At 47.1% G+C, this 18,894-nt stretch overlaps 1 protein-coding gene across 1 annotated transcript in view; it reads left to right on the top strand.

The window, feature by feature from the left end:
* KLF9 (KLF transcription factor 9) overlaps positions 1–18,652 on the top strand; it is a 21,911-nt gene extending 3,259 nt beyond the window's left edge. The window contains exon 2 of the mRNA XM_040449375.1: positions 18,350–18,652. Coding sequence (XP_040305309.1) covers positions 18,350–18,579 — 230 coding nt within the window. The 3' untranslated portion in view covers positions 18,580–18,652. The remainder of the gene's footprint in view (positions 1–18,349) is intronic.
* Positions 18,653–18,894: the final 242 nt, after the last annotated feature.

An 18,894-nucleotide genomic window follows, 5' to 3' on the forward strand; every position in this document is an offset into this window, starting at 1 on the left:
TCAGTTACTAACATCTAAAAATCAGAAGATTCGGCACAAATCCAGAGTTCTGGCTTCTCTGGAAAAATGGATCAATCTGGCAAAACTAGGCCTGAATTCCTACCCAGCAACAACTGGCTTGAACTGATCATTCTTTAGAGGGCAGTGACCTTTATTTTAATCATTTACATCATCTCTGTTGGCATTCGAGTTTACTACCCCTTCTGTGACCCTCAGTTTCTTAATCCACTGGCTAGGGTATTACCTCTGAACCCAGAGGTTCTTGAACAAAGATTAAATAACATAGACAAAGCAGCTAATAGGATTCCATGTACAGAAAGCCCTCAAGAAATTCTGGATCTTATAGTTTGTGTGTAACAGAGAGGGCATCCTCAAAAATCAGGAACCCGGAATAAACATATTTTTAAGTAGTATGTCAGTTCACATTTCAGTTCACATTTTATGATACTCTGCTCAATTTGCTTTTCTTTCAGTCTTTAGGTCTGATATCCTTCTCACGCAGTGTGCCTCTAAAGTGTAAGCAGTACCTCCATGGTTAATCTGGAAAATGCCACAAATACATTCCTTTTGGTTTCAAGACTTTTGGGTCTAAATACACTTTAGAAGGTATTTATGGTCATGTTTCAGCTTAACAATTAGATCCATTAGAGTTCTTGGCCTGAAAACGTATGGAGCATTTTTTTTTTAATGCAACCAATTTTAAGTTTGTCCTGGCACACCCCCCACAGACCCACACCCACATCACTGCCCTCCCGTACGTGCACAGGCACACACACGAACGTCCCCTTACAGCCCTCACACCAACACTCCCACCACCTCTGAGCACGCACCCCCAACTGGCTCCACAAATACCCACTGACCCCCCAGACACTGTTGCCACACCCACGTGTCCCCAACCCTTCCATGAACACTAAAAACAAAAAACAAACACGTTTATCCTAAGTTTCCTGACTTTTCCGTCACCTTGAACAGTTATGGACGGTGGGATATCTTTGGGGGAAGGAAACAACCACATCCAAATTCCAGATCAAAGTCTTTAGAACCAGCTGATGTAGACTCATGCTCGGTTGACATCTCAGTGATAGAAATCTTGGTTCTATTTACTTCACACCAAGTGTAATTTTACTTTCTTTGTGGAAAGACTTAAGTCGACTCTCCCCAAATGGTGACAGTGGGTTGACTTGAGGACACTGTTTATGGGATTCTGAAAACCAGAAGGGCCAAAGTTCCAATCATCACACTTTGGTTCTACAGAAAGAGTTTTAAAAACAGTACTTTTTTTTTTTTTTAATAGAACATAACGACATTCATGTAGAACAACGAGACACGAGACTTACAAAACTTTTCCCAAGAGTGGTTGCTTCTCTTTCTCCTTATCCCGTTTGAACATCTTCCCAGGATACTTGAGAATATCTGGGAGAAGGCATCCGAAGAGCCCCACTGTAGAAAGTCTCCTCCAACACTGGAAATAGATTTTCTGGCCTCTTTAGGAATGTCCCTTCCCTGAGCCAGGGTGTTCCTTCCCTGAGACCAAAGTTTTAAAATTGTGCTTATACAGGTGCCCTGGCCTGTTCTGAGCCCCCTTGGAGTCTTCTCCTATAATTACTGCAAAAGGTTTAGAGTCAACTGTTTGGTTCAGGAGAGTCTAATGCCATCAGAGGTATGAGAAAGGACCTATTTCCGTGACCCAGGAGACAGGCAGGCGTTCAGGGACAGGGCAAGGTCTCGCTTTGGCCACAGGCCCCACAGGCCCTAGACTAGGGGCCTTAGCTCAGAAGTGGCCTCTGGGCCGGGCCGGCCCGGCTGTTAATTTGAGCCCCTGTCCAGTCTTTGCCACTCGCTCTTCTCTTCATAAATAGAAGGGAGGCCCTGTGTGTGTTGGTCCTTGAGGGGACATTCTCTTGGTCACGTTCTTCTTTCCACAGGGCTCCCCCAGTGATGTGGATTGTTGGTATTTCACAACCTGACATGCTGCATCCAAAATACTTTCACAGCTTCGCCTGAGTGGGAGCTTGCAGGTCATTGTTTTTCTACCCGCCCCCCCCCCCCACCATTTTCTCTCTCCTAAGGAGCTTTAGACATTGTTCCCCCATAACTGTCCTCCCCTCCCGTGACATTTTAGCACCTCAGGTGTACTACAGAGCTGTCCGTGTACCATGCCCCTTTAGAAGGCCACAAACCACTGTCATAGCTAAGACTTTTTTCACCTGCCAAAGATCCAATTTTTGCCCCCTTGGGGCGATATCCACCCTGCTCCCCAGTGAGACTGTCTAGACACAATCTCATGTATCCTGTCGGGGAAAAAAGTGACAGTCCACATTCAAGAAGAGGGCAAAAAGCTGCAAATGGCCTCTAGCTGTAGAGGATGATAGATTTCTGAGGATTCCTAGGAGGCAGTGGAGACTTTGCTTCTGGGTTTTGCAGATGGGAGGCTGAAACTTCCTCGATTCCAAGGAAGGATGGCCCGGAAGGCTGCCCACTGCTGAGACCTCACCCTGGGGACTGAGGCCTTTCGGGGGACCCAACAGCTCTTCCTTACCAGTCCCCGAGCTGGGAAGGACCAGAGGCTGTTCCTCCTTACACCCCGTGTCCTCAGGCACTCCCCTCTAGCTGTCCTAACCAAAGCAAAGTGGGGTTGCCTTAAAAACCCGCTGCTGCTGGCAGGGTTACTGTTTCACGACAGCAAATACACATGGAGTACAATTACAGGGTGAAAACCCCATTCCCCTGTTTTCCTATTTTCCTGTGGGATCTTCCATGAGCAGGGAGGAGAGGGGAGGGGACAAGCAGCTGGGCTGGTCGGGGGAAGACAGCAGAGGAAGCCCAGAGATGTTTGGATGGCCACACCCCATTACCTTCAGATGTAAAGACCTGAGGGAAGTGAATCCTTGGATTCTCAACCTATGGGTCAGATTTAACATTCTTGTCTCAGTTGTCGCCGCGTATCCCAAGAACTACTCATTCTGCCAACGTCTGTGGGAAATTCCCAGATGCAGCTTCCCAGGGACAACCATCTATGACACTGGGAAAGTGGCTGACCGTGGTCTTCCTTAAGTCCATGGACAAGAAAAGTGGGCGGGTGGGTTCCAGTATTCACGTTTCCAAGAGCCTCTGAAGCAAGCTGGTGTGCCCTGCTTAGAGTCGGCTCTCCAGCCCCTCTATTTGGACTTCTGAATGCCTTATGATCACTAGCGTCCTTGATTTAAAAAACAACAAAAACCCACAAAAAACCAGCTTTATCATTTTCGTTAGTCCTGACTTCCAAGCTTTATCATTTTCGTTAGTCCTGACTTCCAAATTTTCAGGGTTTTTTTTTTCCCCCCCTCCCCTTGCCGGTTCTCCAGCTTGGAGGGAAAGCTAGCAACATTCCAGGCCTCTGCTGCTTCCGTCCTCCCCCACATCCGACCCTCCCACCTTATCCTAGTGTTTCTCCAGCAAGCCCAGCGCCCACTGAACAACGTAAATTAGTGCCTAGTAATTGGTACAAAGGCACTTTCTGTTTCCATGCAACACACGCAAAAAGGAGGGGCAACAGGAAGGGGAAATTAAAAAAAAAAAAAAAAAAACAAACCACAGATGGTTAAAAGAAATGGGATCTTCTGCAGTGGTCTCTGAGCAGTCCTTTCTCTGGCTCCGCCCCACTCTTTGCTGGGAAGTTAGTCACAGGCCCAGGCCTAGCTCAGAGCACTTGACGGCAGCAGTTGTCTGTATCAAAAGAATAGAACTTGGAGGTTGGAAATGACCTTGAGAGGTCATCACATCCATCGTGTGGCCTGTGTAAGAGGGTACGGCCACCCTCTCAGATACGGGGATTGTTCCATGCCAGCATGTTGGGGCCCTTGAGGGGGTTGGAAGCTCAGCCCACGGTTGTTGGGAGGCTGGCCGGCTGCCTTGACAGGCACGTGACTTTGGGCTCACGGCCGGGTCTCCGGGAACCTCGGTTTCCTCAGCAACACAAGAGGGCGCCATGTACTCCGAAGGGCTGTTTAAGACGAGTGCGGAAGGCCAGAGCGTGGCCCACGTGGAGACCTTCCCTCGCTGTGAATTCTTTGCAGTTCTTTGATTTGATTCTTTCCCCCTCCCCAACCCCCACCACGGTCTCCTGAGAATTTCAATCTGCGGTTAACATTTTTTAAATCTTGGTTTAAAGAGCTGCTTCGCATTAGCCAAATTAACCCAGCGAAAGGGCAGAGGTGGAGTCAGCCGGGGGACCTCTGCCCTTTTATTATGGGAGCCGCTCAGTGTGAACCAGCTCAAGGCCAAGTGCCAGTGAGATTTCCTACTCCGCCCTTCCCGAGCCCTCCTGAAACTTTAATACCTTTTTGGTGCATTAAGGCCAAGAGTAAACATTTGTCTTATCCTGGCCTCAAGCAGTCCCCTCAGCAAATAATAGGACTCACATTATTATTCATAGAGAATGTTTTCCCCTCTAAGGGAGCCAGGTGCATCCATTTTTTAGGCGTGGGATCTTACCAGCCGTTCATTTCCATTTGTGCTCAGAACCCATGTCCACCAGGGTCTACCTACAGGCTTCCCTTTGAGTCTCGGTTCATCGTGAGGTATGTGAGCCTCTGGGATCCTGGAAATGAACGTCTGAATCTGAAATCTAAAGATTCTAGAACAGCAAGACCTAACTAGCTCACTAGCTATCTATGCCTGGGGCCAGTGGGTCTTTGCTTGTTGCTGTGTTTTGTTTTTTTTTTTTTTAATATAAAATTGAGAATGATCACAGATTTGAACAGGAGAATGGAATTCATCCCTGATTGAGCCTTTTTAAAAAGTGAGGACATTCTTTACATAGATGAAAATAAAGAGACAGGAGCTTAAGCCATGCAAAATTAATGACAGGGATTTGAAATGCAGGCAGCAGTGTTTTGTTTGAAACAAAGTGTGAACATTTTTCCAAGGCAAGTCTCTGTTGTTTTGGAAGTGAGTGCCTCCCAGAGTCCCAGGGGCAGGCAACGGACAAAAAAAAAAAAAAAAGCTTTATGGACATTTCAGAACTAGAATGAACTGTATGGAGCATCTTGGTTCAAAGAAAGAGAAAAGAAGGTTTCACCCCCTCCCTTCAGGGGGCCAGCTCTGATGGGATGGAGATAGTCAGAAGAGTAGGTGGGAGACCAGCCCATCCTAGAGAGTTAGCATCCAGGGCAGCTCCAGGAGGGGGCTCTCCTGCAGTAGGGAGCGCAGAGCATGGGCTTCGGGGCCTTTAGACCTGGGCTTGAGTCCCGCCTCTGCCACTCTGGTACAGCGAAAAGTCTCTGAGCCTCAGTTTTCCCATCTGTAAAATGGGTTTCAGTGATTCTATACTCATGAAATTGCTCTGCAAGTTAAATCACATGAGGTATATAAAACATTTCAGACACTGTCTCCACACATCAAGAATTATAATTAAAAAATAATTTAGGGGGCACCTGGGTGGCTCAGTCAGTTAAGTGTCTGACCTTTGGTTTCAGCTCTGGCCATAATATTGTGGTTTGTGAGATCTAACCCCGTGGGAGGCTCCGTGCTGACTGCACAGATTCTTTGAGATTCTTTGGCATTCTCTCTGTCTCCCTCTCTCTCTGCCCCTCTCAACCCTCCCCGCACATGCGCTCGCTCGCTCTCTCTCCCTCCCCCTCTCTCAAAATAAACTTAATAAAAATAAAATGTATTGAAAAAGTAAAAAAATAAGTTACAGGTATTGCCCAGAAGCCCTGGATGTTCCTAGAATTTTGTTTACAATTCCAGATCTGTCCAGCAGCAGGTCATTTATTTGAATAATACTTATTTCTCGAGCGACCGCTCCACCCATAGAGCTGGGCTACATGCAGAAAGCAGGCACTGCCAATGTTGTGAATAACAGCAATAGTAAAAAATTATTAATATTAGTAGTAGTCCTATTAGTAATAATATCAGTAATAGCAGTAACATCCAGCATTTATTATATACCAACTTCTAAGCCAAATAGTTTACATGCATTGTCCTGTATAAACTCACAGAAGTCCTATGAGATAGGAAAGTACTCTTACTCTCATTTTATAGGAGGAATTAGACTTGGAGTTAGTTACCTTAGCCCCAAGGTTACTCTGGAATTTTCCTAGCATGTTTCTAGCTGCTGGAGTCACGCCCGAATTGTTCACTTGGACCCCTGGGGCTTCCTTCCACCGGTGGGAAGCGACCCTGTGTTTTGCATGGCTCTCCTGAACTTGGCTCCAAAGCTACCAGTGGTTAGCTCTCTACTCTTGTGTTCTGACTCTGGCTCATGGATGATTTTTGTGAACGTTGTTTAGAAATATCTGTAGAAATCTTGGACTCTGACCAGACCTATCCTATACTTTCCAGTAGTTATTCAGAGCCTTCTTCCTTCCAATGGAAAAAGAAACTGGTCCTGGGTCTGCAGCTGTCTTAGGACTCTTGGTCACAAACAACAGAATCCAATCTTGGTCTGGCTCGATAAAAAATAAAACTTGACGGGTTCAAATTGCCAACACATCTGGGGTAGCCCTAGTTTCTGGTATCTCTGGATTCGACAACTCAGTGTCTGGCTCCCTCCCTGGCTCAGCCCCGCTGTCCTCTGCTTTGGCTTCATCTGTGTGCAGCCTGTCTCTGGACGGCGGTAAGGTGGCCATCAGCAGACTCCCATCCTGCCAATTCAGCAAGCCCTGTGGAAGGAAAGTTCTCCTTCCCGAATGATTCCAGCAAAAGTCACAGGCTTCAATCTTCACAGTGGAGTCAGAACCTTGTGTCTGTCCCTGAACTCAATCAAGCTTTGGGGTGTGGGGTCACTCTCCACCCCGAAATCACCTAGACTTAGAGTGGGGAAGGGGTGGTTTCCAAAAGGAAATTCAAGGTGTGCTATTTAGTACCCAAAAGAGGCAATGCATGCCGGACAGGCAAAACCAACAGATACCCACTCTGTCTGCCCACGTAGAACTATAGACAGGATGGTCCAAAGAGCAGACGTTTGACCAAATGAGGGACAGATTAGTATGACAGCACTTTTTCCCCTGCCTCTTTGAACAGAAAGGACTCTGAACTATCTCTGGAATTCATCCTAAAAGATAGGCCACCAGTGCACGTACTAAATGGTCTTCGCAGGAAATAGGTTATTTCAACATGTTATTTCACGTGCTCAGGCTCATACCTGTATGTCCTCTTCTCTGGATATTCTAGAAGCCGGTACCCAAAGCCTCTCGTGGAATAAGGTTAACAGCAGCAGTGTGATAAGCAGAGCCATTTGCTTGGTCTGAATTCGAGCCGTCTGTCTGTTTTAATGCCCAGAGAAATGAGTTGTGCTTACGTGAACGTTTGTCACCCTGTGTGTTAATAGATAAAGGCCCCATCTTTACAAAGATGGGCTGTTTATACGACAGTTCCCGTTGGGATTCAGGAGCCTATTCAGCGTGTGATGCCCAACAAAAACACCGTAATAAATTGTAAGAGGCAAAAATTAGCTCTTAAAAATAACTTACAAAAAACACATAAAAATGACTTAAATCCCTATGCTGCCATAATTCTACGGTAGTTTTGTACCACTGCTGTTTTAACAAAAATAAGCAGAAAGAGCTGGCTTCCTCTCTTTCGTGTCATAAATCTTACCAGTGGCCAGCCACCAGAGGCTTGTCTGGTGTGCATTATCCCTCTGAAGGCAGGGCGGCGGGGGGGAGGAGGGGGTCCCCAGCATACAGAAACGTGGGCTCTCCCCCTCTAACCTGAGTTATTTCTTCCCGAGGAAGATGTGGGGGGAGCCGGGCAGGGGGACTCCTCGGGGAAGTTCGGGTGGCTGAGTCCCTCCAAGCTTTGTGGTCACCAAACACCAGGCAATATGAATTTTTTTTTATTTTGAGAGAGAGAGAGAGAGAGAGAGAGCATGAGCAGGGGAGGGGCAGAGAGAGAGAGGGAGAGAGAGAGAATCCCAGGCAGGCTTCATGCTGTCAGCACAGAGCCCAGTGGAGGGCGCGAACCCACAGAACCGTGAGATTATGACCTGAGCCACATTCAAGCGTCAGACTCTTAACTGACTGAGCCACCCAGGGGCCCAGGCAATATGAATTAATGGCTCACTCCATTAAAGCTTGAAAAGTGATTTGACAGTGGCCCACATGGCCTGCGGTCATCGCAGCCCTCCTGTGGGGCCGGCAGTGTCCTACAGTGGTTGAGCCTGGGGACAAGAGGCTGACAACAGTGCCACAGCATCACTAGGCCCCCTGAGTCGTGGCGAGTGCCACAGCCTGGCTGGCAGGTAGACCAGACAGTTTTCTAACAAGACGGCAGTCTCATTTCCTGTATTTTTTGTCGCCGACCCGTGGTATTCTCAGAGATCCGGCCCTCTGGATGCGGCCACTCCAGACCCGAAGCTGTGGATGCCACATGATTTCGCCTAAGTGCACAAACAGAAAGGTTATCTTTGTGTCTGCTAAGGATGCCGAAAGTCTCAGGGGGCCTTCCAAAGCGCCTGTGTGCACTGGGCACAAATTCCCCACTAAAACCTGGGGTGTGCACAGTGTAACTGTCCACAGTCAGAACTGGGTTCTCAAGCCCCACCCTCACCCCCACCCATCTGTGCTGTTGGTTGAGAAATTTCCTCTTGATCCTCTTCAGCGTGTCTCCATCACTTCTCTATTGAATGGTGTTCTTCTTTGGGTAAGTGTTTGCAAAATCAGAGTTGTCTCCCTCTCCCTTTGCCTTTCTTTCTCCTGGGAGTGATCTAGCGTTTGGTTGGTGAGAGGCCCACCTCTTTTTTTGGCATCTTGGCATCAGGAAAGGGCTGTCGATGTTGCACACCGTCCGCTGAGCACCGTCCTTTGACCTTGGTGGTCTCCCCTGGGGTGTCATGCTCTAGCTTGGGTCTTGGTCCTCATGCACTGGCATCCTCTGCTGAAGGGGATCGCTGTACAATGGCTGCAGGTGATAGATCCTTGCATTCTGTGACTAAGGACCCCTGTGGCCTTCTCCCAACCGTGTGGTCGTGGGCCTGATCCCTCGGGTGTCCTGGCCTGTGGGGACCTTCCAGAGGGGCTGGTGCGGGCAGCAGTGGTCGGCCCCCTTGGGACTGCCCACCCCTGTTATTAGCAGAATAGAGAATGCGGGGCACTTCTTAGGGACCTCTACGTCTGTTCTCCAAACTCAGCCCCTCCAGCCTCTCTGTATAGCTCAGGTCTTGGTAGGAAGCACTGGCCAATCAAGAGACTTTAAATTTAAGGACTTCAGGGTCTGCTTTCCATTTTTCAGACCCTATTTTGCAACTTAAAGCTCAGCAGCACTTATTTGTTTTAAACCGTAAATGCCTGCCCCCACCCCCACCCCTGCCCCTCAAGGCAATCCAGCTGGAAGGAAGAGCCCGGGAATAAGAGAATGAGAGAATCACGTACTAGAAGGCTCTCTCTGCCTTGAGTTAGTGCCTTTGCTCTTGTGTTGCATCCAATCTTGTCTTGTGCTCCAAACTGAAGGAGGAATTTGAAAACCGGTTCTCAGGGCGCCTGCGTGGCTCAGTCAGCTGAGCGTCCGACTTTGGCTCGGGTCATGATCTCGAGGTCTGTGAGTTCGAGCCCCGTGTCATGCTCTGTGCTGACAGCTCAGAGCCTGGAGCCTGCTTTGGATTCTGTGTCTCCCTCTCTCTCTGCCCCTCCCCTGCTCATGCTCTGTCTCTCTCTCTGTCAAAAATTAAAATAAACATTAAAAAAAAAAAAAATGAAAGAAAGAAAAAGAAAACCAGTTCTCATCTCTGGGCAAGTAATCTGCCCTGAGTCAGTGTGATCTGAAACACAACAAGTTTGAATTCGATGGTTACAAAAGTCACCCAGAATGCAAAGATTCAAGGATCTGTGTTCTCAGGATAGTTTTGCCATTAAACACTTACATCCTGTTCGATGTTTAGTGGGTTCATTTATTAGTTCTCTTTCCCACAAACAACTGGGCAGAAGCAGTGTGATCTGGGATGGCAGGAAGGATGTGGGCATGGGAACCAGAGGATCTGGGCCTGGACCTCCGTGTGTGTGGTTGTGGGGAGGTCACTCCACCTGTGCCGATGCAGAGTTGCTGAGATCGGGACTGTATCACCGAGACGTCGGGACATACCTTTTGCCTAGAGTCCCGAATCTGTTGTCTGCCGTCTCCACGTCTGAGGTCCCAGCGCATGAGCTGTCTGACAGATCAGTTGAGGCTGGGGACACACACACAATATTAGGATGGGCTTGCTTCCTGAACGCCAACACGTTGCCCTGAAGAAGTGCCGTGTGACAGATGTTACAGACACACTTCCCAGTTCAGAACCTAAAGAATGAGGCAAGCTTCCCTCCACAGAAAAACACAGGGGCCGGGAAGTAAAATCTCCCATTCAGACTCTAAAATGACTCTGTGGTAGCAACAAATAAAATATAAAAAGAAACCAGATCACAAGAGGGATTCAAAGAGGGGCCGAGAGCAAATGGCAGTATGATGGGATGGCATTCGGGCAGGATCATGCTTCTAGGCCTGTCAAGTGCTTTTATGTTTTCAGAACATCTACATATGCATATGTAGGTAGCAATATTTTCTGGAGCAAACAAGAGGCTTTTGGTTTCTTGATTTTTGAGGTCATAATTAATTGGAACGATTTACACAGGGAAGCATAGAATTGTCTACTCCCAAAGATGGCCTACATACCTCCTCTGTCAAGTCCATGGGCACTTCCACCCTTGGTGGTAGCACACAAGAAAAACAATAGAGCAAAGGCTCCCATCTTGTACCCACAAGTCAACTTGACTCTCCCGTGGGGAATGAGGACATGTGATAGTGGACAACCGGATGGGGGTGCCGAAGGCCTGGGATCTGGGCAGGTCTGTGTGGGTATGCGGCCAGCCAGTCTCACCCATGAACCGTGTATTGGACCCCGGGCTTTGTACCTCTGCACACGCTCACTGCCCTGCTTCCCAACAAACTCACCCCTCCGTGGGGCAGCCTTACCATTACTGTCCTATTAACACTGCGTCTGGAGGGGGCTTCTCGTCTGTCCTTGGAGGGCAGTTTTCCCTTCATATATAGAAAAGGGAGGAGAGGAGGGGGTGAAGGAAGAGTGAGAAAAAACACACGAAGTACGTTCTGAAAGTTTCTCACTTTCTAACAATTTGAGAAGGAAACAGAATGATCCTTCTTACTTTGGTCTCGGACACGGGAGTGTTAATTTCTCAATAGAAACTAAATACCCGGCCCCCACTTCTCCAGGTAGAATATATTCTTGATCAAAGATCCACCCATTTGTGGAAACATTTAAACTCAAATGCATGCTTCCTTTGTTTTCTGTTGACTTTTTTCTGACTTTGTCTCATAAATTTGTACTTAACTGTTTACAAAAATAATCAGAAAATACGGGAAAATTACAGAAAGAAAATGTTATTCTTTATCCTCCCCTCCCCCCACCCCGCCCCACCTGTAGATAGCTACTGCTCCTATTTTGTATATAGTCTTCCAGGATTTTTTTCTCTCCATAGATGTTCCATATACGTATACAGCAGATAATACTCTGTCCTTTTCACTTAGTGGTGTATTGCTAACATTTTTCCATTTCATTCTGTAACGATCTAGTATCTTTGTAACAAGTACATATTATTCCACCTTATGGATACACTATAATGTATCAAACCCTTTCTTTATTGTCAGACATTTAAGTTGTTACCAAGTTTTAGCTTTTATGAACAATGCTGGTATCCCTGTATACTTCCATGTTCTTTATTATTACCAAAAATAATTCCTAGATGAATACATTGCCAGATAGCACTAGATCAGTTACAAGTCCCACTCATGCAGTAAAAGGTCGGTTTCCTGATGCCTCCATCAGCAATAGGTCTGTGAACACACTTCTTTACATTTTCACCAGCCTGATGTATATTTCATTGGAGTCTTAATTGGCATGTTTTGGTTACTTGTGAGATTGAATATATTGCCATATATTTATTTATTGGCCATTAGTGGTTCTTATTTTATTGATTACTTATTTGCATCTTTGCCCAATTTTATTAAATTGGGTTATTAATTTTGATTTCTCAGTGTCCATTTCATATTACGGATTTTAACTTTTTGTCTTATGCTGGAATTTCCTTTACTAGTTCACTGTTCTGGCTCTTAAAATTTTTCACTTACATATATATTTTACTATGCAGAAGTTTAAAATTTTTTATTGTATCTCAAAACTATGCTTCAAATAGGATTTTGCCTTTGGTTTCGTATTTAGACAGTCTTTTCCCCACTTCAGGATTCTAAACATAGTCGCCTATATTTTCTCTCACCTCTGCGGTTTTATTTTTTACATTTCTGTATAGAGCTCGTTTGGAATTTATTGAAGGGAAAGGTATGAGGCAGGGATCCAGATTTAATGTTTTTAACCAGATGTCTGTGCCATTTATTGAATTAAATATTCATTTCTTCACTAATTTGAAAGACCCCCATCCCTGTCGAGCCTTGGGTTTATTTTCAGACTTGACTCTGTTCCACTGATTCGTCTTTTCCTGTGCTGGTCTCGTGCTATCTCAATTATTGCAGCTTTAATCATACATTTTAATCACTGGTATTGCAAGTGCTCACTTATTGTTGTTCTATTGCAAAATTCTCTTGGCGAGTTGAGTGTATTTAGTCTTCCAAATTAACTTTAGAATAATTTTGTCAGGTTCACGAAAAAAGAATTTCTATGGTACGTGTTACATTCATAGATGAATCTGCACAGAATTGCCACATTCACGCCATTGAGTCCTACCATCGAAGAACATGAGAAATGTTCCAATATTCATTTTCCTTTATATCAGAGTTTTATGATTTTCTTCATGCAGGTCCTGAACTTTTAGTGTAGGCTTATGCTGATTGGCTGTGGTTAGCATGTAAGAAAACCATTGTTCTTTTGTATACTTACACCTGTGAATGCATTTTTAATTTATATTAGTTTTTTGGTTATTGTTCTGAGACTTCCCAGATAGAAAGTTGTATCAGCTGTAAATAATTCTGATTCGACCTTCTCCTTCCAGTGATTTATGTCTTATTTTGTTATCTAATTGTGCTCACTCACTTTTCCTAAACAACATTAAGTAGCTATAATGATGGGGGCAGTGTCCATCCATGCCTTGAGCTTGACTTTAATAGAATGCTACCTTTATTTTACTATTGACCTTGCTAGGAAAAGGTTTCAGATCTATATTTTTTATCCTGTTAAGGAATCATTCTATTTTCCTAAAAGCTTTTTATTAGGGATGGATGTTGAATTTTATCAAACGCCATTTTGCATTTTTCAAGAGATTCTGTGTGTGAGGGTAGGAGCAGATGTATTAGTCCGTTAAAACAGGGAACCATATCAATATGATTTTCTAATATCAAATTATCCTTTTATCTCTGGAATCCTACTTGCTTTTTTTCGATCAAAAAACGCTACTTTTTCCTGAAGAAGTGGCCCTGATTTTGTATATCCGCGAGAAGCTGTGTTTCTTCATTGGCATTTTTAGAGATCCCTTCTGGTTTTACTAGATGGAGTTACGTTTGTCAGAAGCAATGGGAGGTTCAGAATTTGTACTTTTAACCTTCCTGCTTTAGCCCATTTTAGGTCCTTCTGTGGCATTGTGGAAGGGAAGGAGAACCAGGTGGGAAAGCAGTGCATTGAGAGCAGGGGTCTCCCGGACCCCAGGCCAGTACCCCAGGGGCAGCCTGTCTGAACTCAGGGGAACCTGGAGGGGGGTTGAGTATAGCCAGTTAGCAGTCCTCCCACTGTAGTCTTTCTCCCTCTGTATGGAGAACTCCCCACTTGGCTTGTCGACTAATCACCAAGCCGGGTGGAGGCTCCGTCCTTTGTGCTAAGCAGGCAAGCACGTAGCCAGCAGGCTCTACTCCACTTCTCTTGAACCCATTGGAGGCCCAGGAGCCTTCTGGAGGCCTGACCTGCCTCTGCAAAGGAAGTCTTTTACACACCAGGTGCAGTATTCAGTAGCCGTTCTGATCAAGTTTATTTTATACTCTGAGCGGAGTCTGTCAGCGAGAGGTGCTTAGTGCGTTGCTCAAAGGGGAGGGGAGTGGTGTATAAATAATGAGAACGCAGAGGAACTTGTGCTGTTAACAGCTCTGCTCCAGTAAAGCAAGAGTTTATTGTGTCACTGCCTCTGGCTATGTTTTCCTGTAAAGGCCAGAAATAAAACACTAGTACATGTCTGTTCCTTTTCCCCAACCCCCCTGGAGGATGGTAGCTCGCTCATTAATACTAAAGACAAGTTTAAAGATTCTTTAATTGATAGTTGCTTTGCCATATGATTCGTTCTGTGTGAAGAAGGCTACCTGTTCTTTGTGGGCCTTAGCGCTGAGTGAAAAAAAGGCCTGATTTGATTTCCTCTTGGCTGCAAGATGACGGGCAAGCCTCTCTTCTCTGCCCACCATCTCTGGTCCCATGCAGCCTTAAATTCTGTTCCTTCTCTACCTACGATTTCTCCATTCCATACTTTCTTAGGTGCAAAACATGTATCATTTTCTGGATGATACCTTATTATGTGTCTATTATTTGCTAACAAGCTGAAATGTATCCCAAAGTAGGTTGTGTGTAAACTCTTCACTGGGTTAAAGAGGTAGATGGTTTCAAAGGGATACAAATTGTAAGTCTCCAAGAATCCAGGCTTCCTGCACACACGCATTGTTTGGCACAATGTTTTATAAAGTGTTGAATGTGAATGCCTTTGAGGGGACAAAGAGCCTTCCAGTCGGCCATGGATTCCACTACAATCCATGATCTAATACACCTAGCATTTCACCCATTTTTATTTTTTAAATTTTTAAAAAAATGTTTATTCTTGAGAGAGACAGAGTATGAGCAGAGGAAGGGCAGAGAGAGAGGGAGATACAGAATCCAAAGCAGGCTCCAGGCCCTGAGCTGTGAGCACAGAGCCCAACGCAGGGCTCAAACTCATGAACCATGAGATCATGCCCTGAGCTGAAGTCAGACGCTTAACCGACTGAGCCACCCAGGCGCGCCACACCCATTTTTATTATGTGTCTGACTCCTGAAGATGTTTGGATTTGCAAACTCTGGTGCACACCAGCTACAAGTTCAGATTTTCAGACTGAGATCATGTGTCCGCCCACTGTCTACGAGTGACCAGATAGCAAATATTTTAGACTTCATGGGCCGTACAGTCTCGGTTGCAACCATGTGAGACTGCTGTTATAGTGAAAAAGCAGCCGGAGATGATAATACAGAAACAAATGAGCATGGTTGTGGCCCAATAAACTTTGTATGTGGACGCGAAAATTTGAATCCCATCAAAGTTTCTCCTATCCCAGAATATTGTTATTCTTTTGATTTTTCCTCCCAACTATTTGGTAAAAACCAAATAGAAGAATGGTGTTTATACCATTTTTAGCTCATGGAATTTTACAAAAATAGATGGCAGGTCAGATATGGCCTGTGGGCTGTAGTTTGCTAAACCCCTGATTTAGATCGCTGACCAAAAATCTCCTACTGTTTTTCCAAGGGATCCAAGAAGAATCAAAATGATCCTGGAGCCTTTACACTAGGAAGTCACTGACAAGTAGAACTTTTTTTAAATGCTTAGAAACTGTAAGGTTGAATTATACAAGTAATATGAGTCTAACAAACGCTACTGTTGGCTCTGATTTGCTCTGGGCTCACTAGGTGGTCCCCTCTTCTCTGCAACAGGGATAAAGATGCTAGGTCAATGGCAGCATCTGGGTTAGAAGGAAGAGAACAGTCATGTGGTGACAACCATGGAGGGCAGTGAAGACAGGGTAGGCATAAGCTAGACCAAAGGTGAATTCAATGGGAAGGGACTCTGATTACACTTGAAACATATGTGAATTGTGAATTGTAAGCATAAATGCTTGTAAATTCTGTACTTACAGCCGATTCAGGCTTCATGACAATTTTCCGTTGAGTATCGCTTCCACAAAGCCATCTTCCTAAAACAGAAGGAGTGCCTTCTTTCTTTTCCAATCCAGCCCATAGCAGAGAGGTCTTCTGATCCATTTTTCCCCACAGTGGACACAGATCCTTTCCAATAAATTAACCTCCTCTCCTGACTCACTTGAAAGAAACATGTGCCAGTGAGTAAGCTAACCCACATTACCACTCCTCCGAGAAAATCCCTCCAATGAGTTTTTGTCCTAACAAGCACTGAGAAAACACTGAGCTTTTCCTTTCGGTCGCTTTCCTCACCACCAAATCATAAAGCAGTGGAGAGAATGGCTCCGGGACGGAGAGATAAGAGAGGGTTGTTCACTTCGGTCTCGGTTGGTTTGCTTTTATAGTTACAAAATTCATTGCTGTGTGAATTCTGACCCTTTGTTGTATATGTTAACAGAACATATTTAAGAGAACATCTCTCCCATAGACCCCTCACGGGATTAAGAGGACTTGGTGGCCGTCTCGTTCTGCAACAGGCAGAAGTTGTCTCCCCCCAGCGATCCGGGAACTTCTGAGCAGGCTTTGGTCATGTGAGCGATCTGGAGGATGAACAGACTGAGCTCTGCACACACACATGCACACACATATGTAGCATGCGCGTGGGCAGTTACTCAATGCACGGCAGTATAAACAGCACACGACCACACATGATGTTGTCCTTGTCCTACCTAGGAGGCTCAACCTTGCCGGGCTGTGGCAAACTGCATTCCACCTTTTGTTCCAAAGTTCTGAACCGGGTAGGGTGCCGTTGGGTCCAGCAGAAGACGCAAAAGTGTAGTTTTCGATTCCACGTCGTTGAATGTTTCAGAGGGTTTGGGTTTGAAGTGAGGTTTCTTTTTGTTTTGTTTTGGGGGGTTGGGGGCCCTTCCTGGAGACTTCGAGCATCCTCATGCCTCATTAACCCCAGCACCCGTGTCCACCTTGGTTCGGCATTCGCTGGTTTGCTCTTGCCTTGTGCTGCTGTGGCTTTTCAGCCCCCGGCTCCGTGGGGATTTACACACAGACCCACATATAACGAATCTACTTACACAGATTCGTTGTGCCCATGCCGGGCTTCCCGTAAGAACAAGGAGGTCGTACGGGGTGTGAGGACCATTGTTCTGCAGAGAGACCAGCAAATAAAACCTTAGCCATGTGGAAATTGTCACGAAGCTGACAAAGGTTTGGTTTTGTCCTTATTATCAGTATGTCTACATCTCTGGCACCGGGTAGGAGAAGCTGGCCCGGGGGGGAGGGGAAGGATGAATAATATTTGGATGACTCAGATGCACCACTCTGGACAGCTCTCAGCCAGGAAGGGGGGGACGGGAGTGAGAAAACATGTACTCTTCTGGAGAGTTCTGTGGAGGGCAGGAGCCTGTAGCCCTGGGTCTGTGAAGCATCCACTTTGGGCTCTGCTAGAAGGAGGTGAGAAACAGGCAGGCAGGCAGGCGCTCACAAGAGGAGCACACAACACTCTCGTCTTAGTCAGCTCATTCGGCCTTTGTGCTTGCACAGGACCGGGCAAACGTGGGCACAGGCCCTCTCCTGCCATTCCAGGGCCAGGAGGTGGCCTGCTCACGTCTGGAGGGTGAGGCTTAGCTGCATTTTCAGTGCGACGTGCAGACAATATGCTGAATCTGAGGAAAGTGACCACAAGGGGGGTGGGAGGGGCGCCCCGGAAACACCTGGCAGGTGTTAAAAGCCTGTTTCCCCATCTGTGAAATGGGCCACCTCCGCGGGGAGTCCTGTGAGCGTTCAGTGAGTTAACTCAGGCGGAGCCCTTCCCTCTTAACAGTTTAGAATGAGGTTCATTGTTCTATGGAAGAAACTGGGATTGTTGAGTCTGAACAAGAGATCAGAGAAGGACACGATAGCTGTCTTCGGACACCCAAAGGAGGGAACACACAGCTGTTTTGTGTTAAGGCAATAGGACTTAAAGCGAGGCCTTTTGCACGGAAGCAGATTTCATGTCCCTGAAAGTGTTCCTGGCCGAGGTGCTCAGGAGCAAGCCAGCTTTCCTGTCGGAGGCGGGGAGGGGGCTGTCACCAGGCTTGGGGACATAGACGCTGGGCGGCCAGGACACGCAGCAGCTGGAGGGGGGTCGCAGCTCCGGCTGGGGGGGCTGGTTGGACGTGCGGCCTGAGGTCCACAGCGCCGGGAAATCAGCCAAGGGCTGAGGTTTTTGATTCTGGGAGAGAACCTGAGCAACCGAATAAGAATGTCCAAGGCTCTCAGGGATCCCTGGGGCATAAAATAGCAAGTTCACGTGCTCTGAGAAGACGCTTCTCGGAACCGTCTGCTCGGTGCCCCCCGGGGCGGGCGGCTTAATGCCGGTCCCAAGGCAGTCACTGTCTGAGGTCCCGGGGGTCCCCCCTGCGCGTCCCGGGGGTGGGGAGGGGCGGCTGGGAGCGCGCACTCCTGGGATGTGCTGTGTCACCGCGCCCTGTCTTGCCTCCCTTCTCGCAGGTGAGCGGCCCTTCCCCTGCACGTGGCCAGACTGCCTTAAAAAGTTCTCGCGCTCGGACGAGCTGACGCGCCACTACCGGACGCACACGGGCGAGAAGCAGTTCCGCTGTCCCCTGTGCGAGAAGCGCTTCATGAGGAGCGACCACCTCACCAAGCACGCCCGGCGCCACACCGAGTTCCACCCCAGTATGATCAAGCGCTCCAAAAAGGCGCTGGCCAACCCCTTGTGAGGGCCGGGCGCGCCCGCCGGACAGGACTGTCACCTCCCCTCCCCCCAGCACCCTCCCAAACCCGCCACCACCACCACCCCCCTTCCACCCCGGGAGGGGCGCGCCCGCCCGCCCCCCCCCCCAGTCACCGCCCCGCGGTCACACCCTCCGCCCCCTGTCCCCCGCCTGGTTTTCTAAAAAGCACAGCGTAGCCTGAGATCAAAGTCCACACTTGGTCCCCAAGCAGAGGCACTCTGACCGTCTCTGACTGTTGGAGGGAAGGCAAATGCTTTTTTTTCTTTCTCTCTCTCTCTCTCTCTCTCTCTCTCTCTCTCT

This window comes from Herpailurus yagouaroundi, unplaced genomic scaffold (genome assembly GCF_014898765.1).
Source record: "Herpailurus yagouaroundi ecotype Mexico unplaced genomic scaffold, PumYag 199, whole genome shotgun sequence".
Lineage (NCBI taxonomy): Eukaryota > Metazoa > Chordata > Mammalia > Carnivora > Felidae > Herpailurus > Herpailurus yagouaroundi.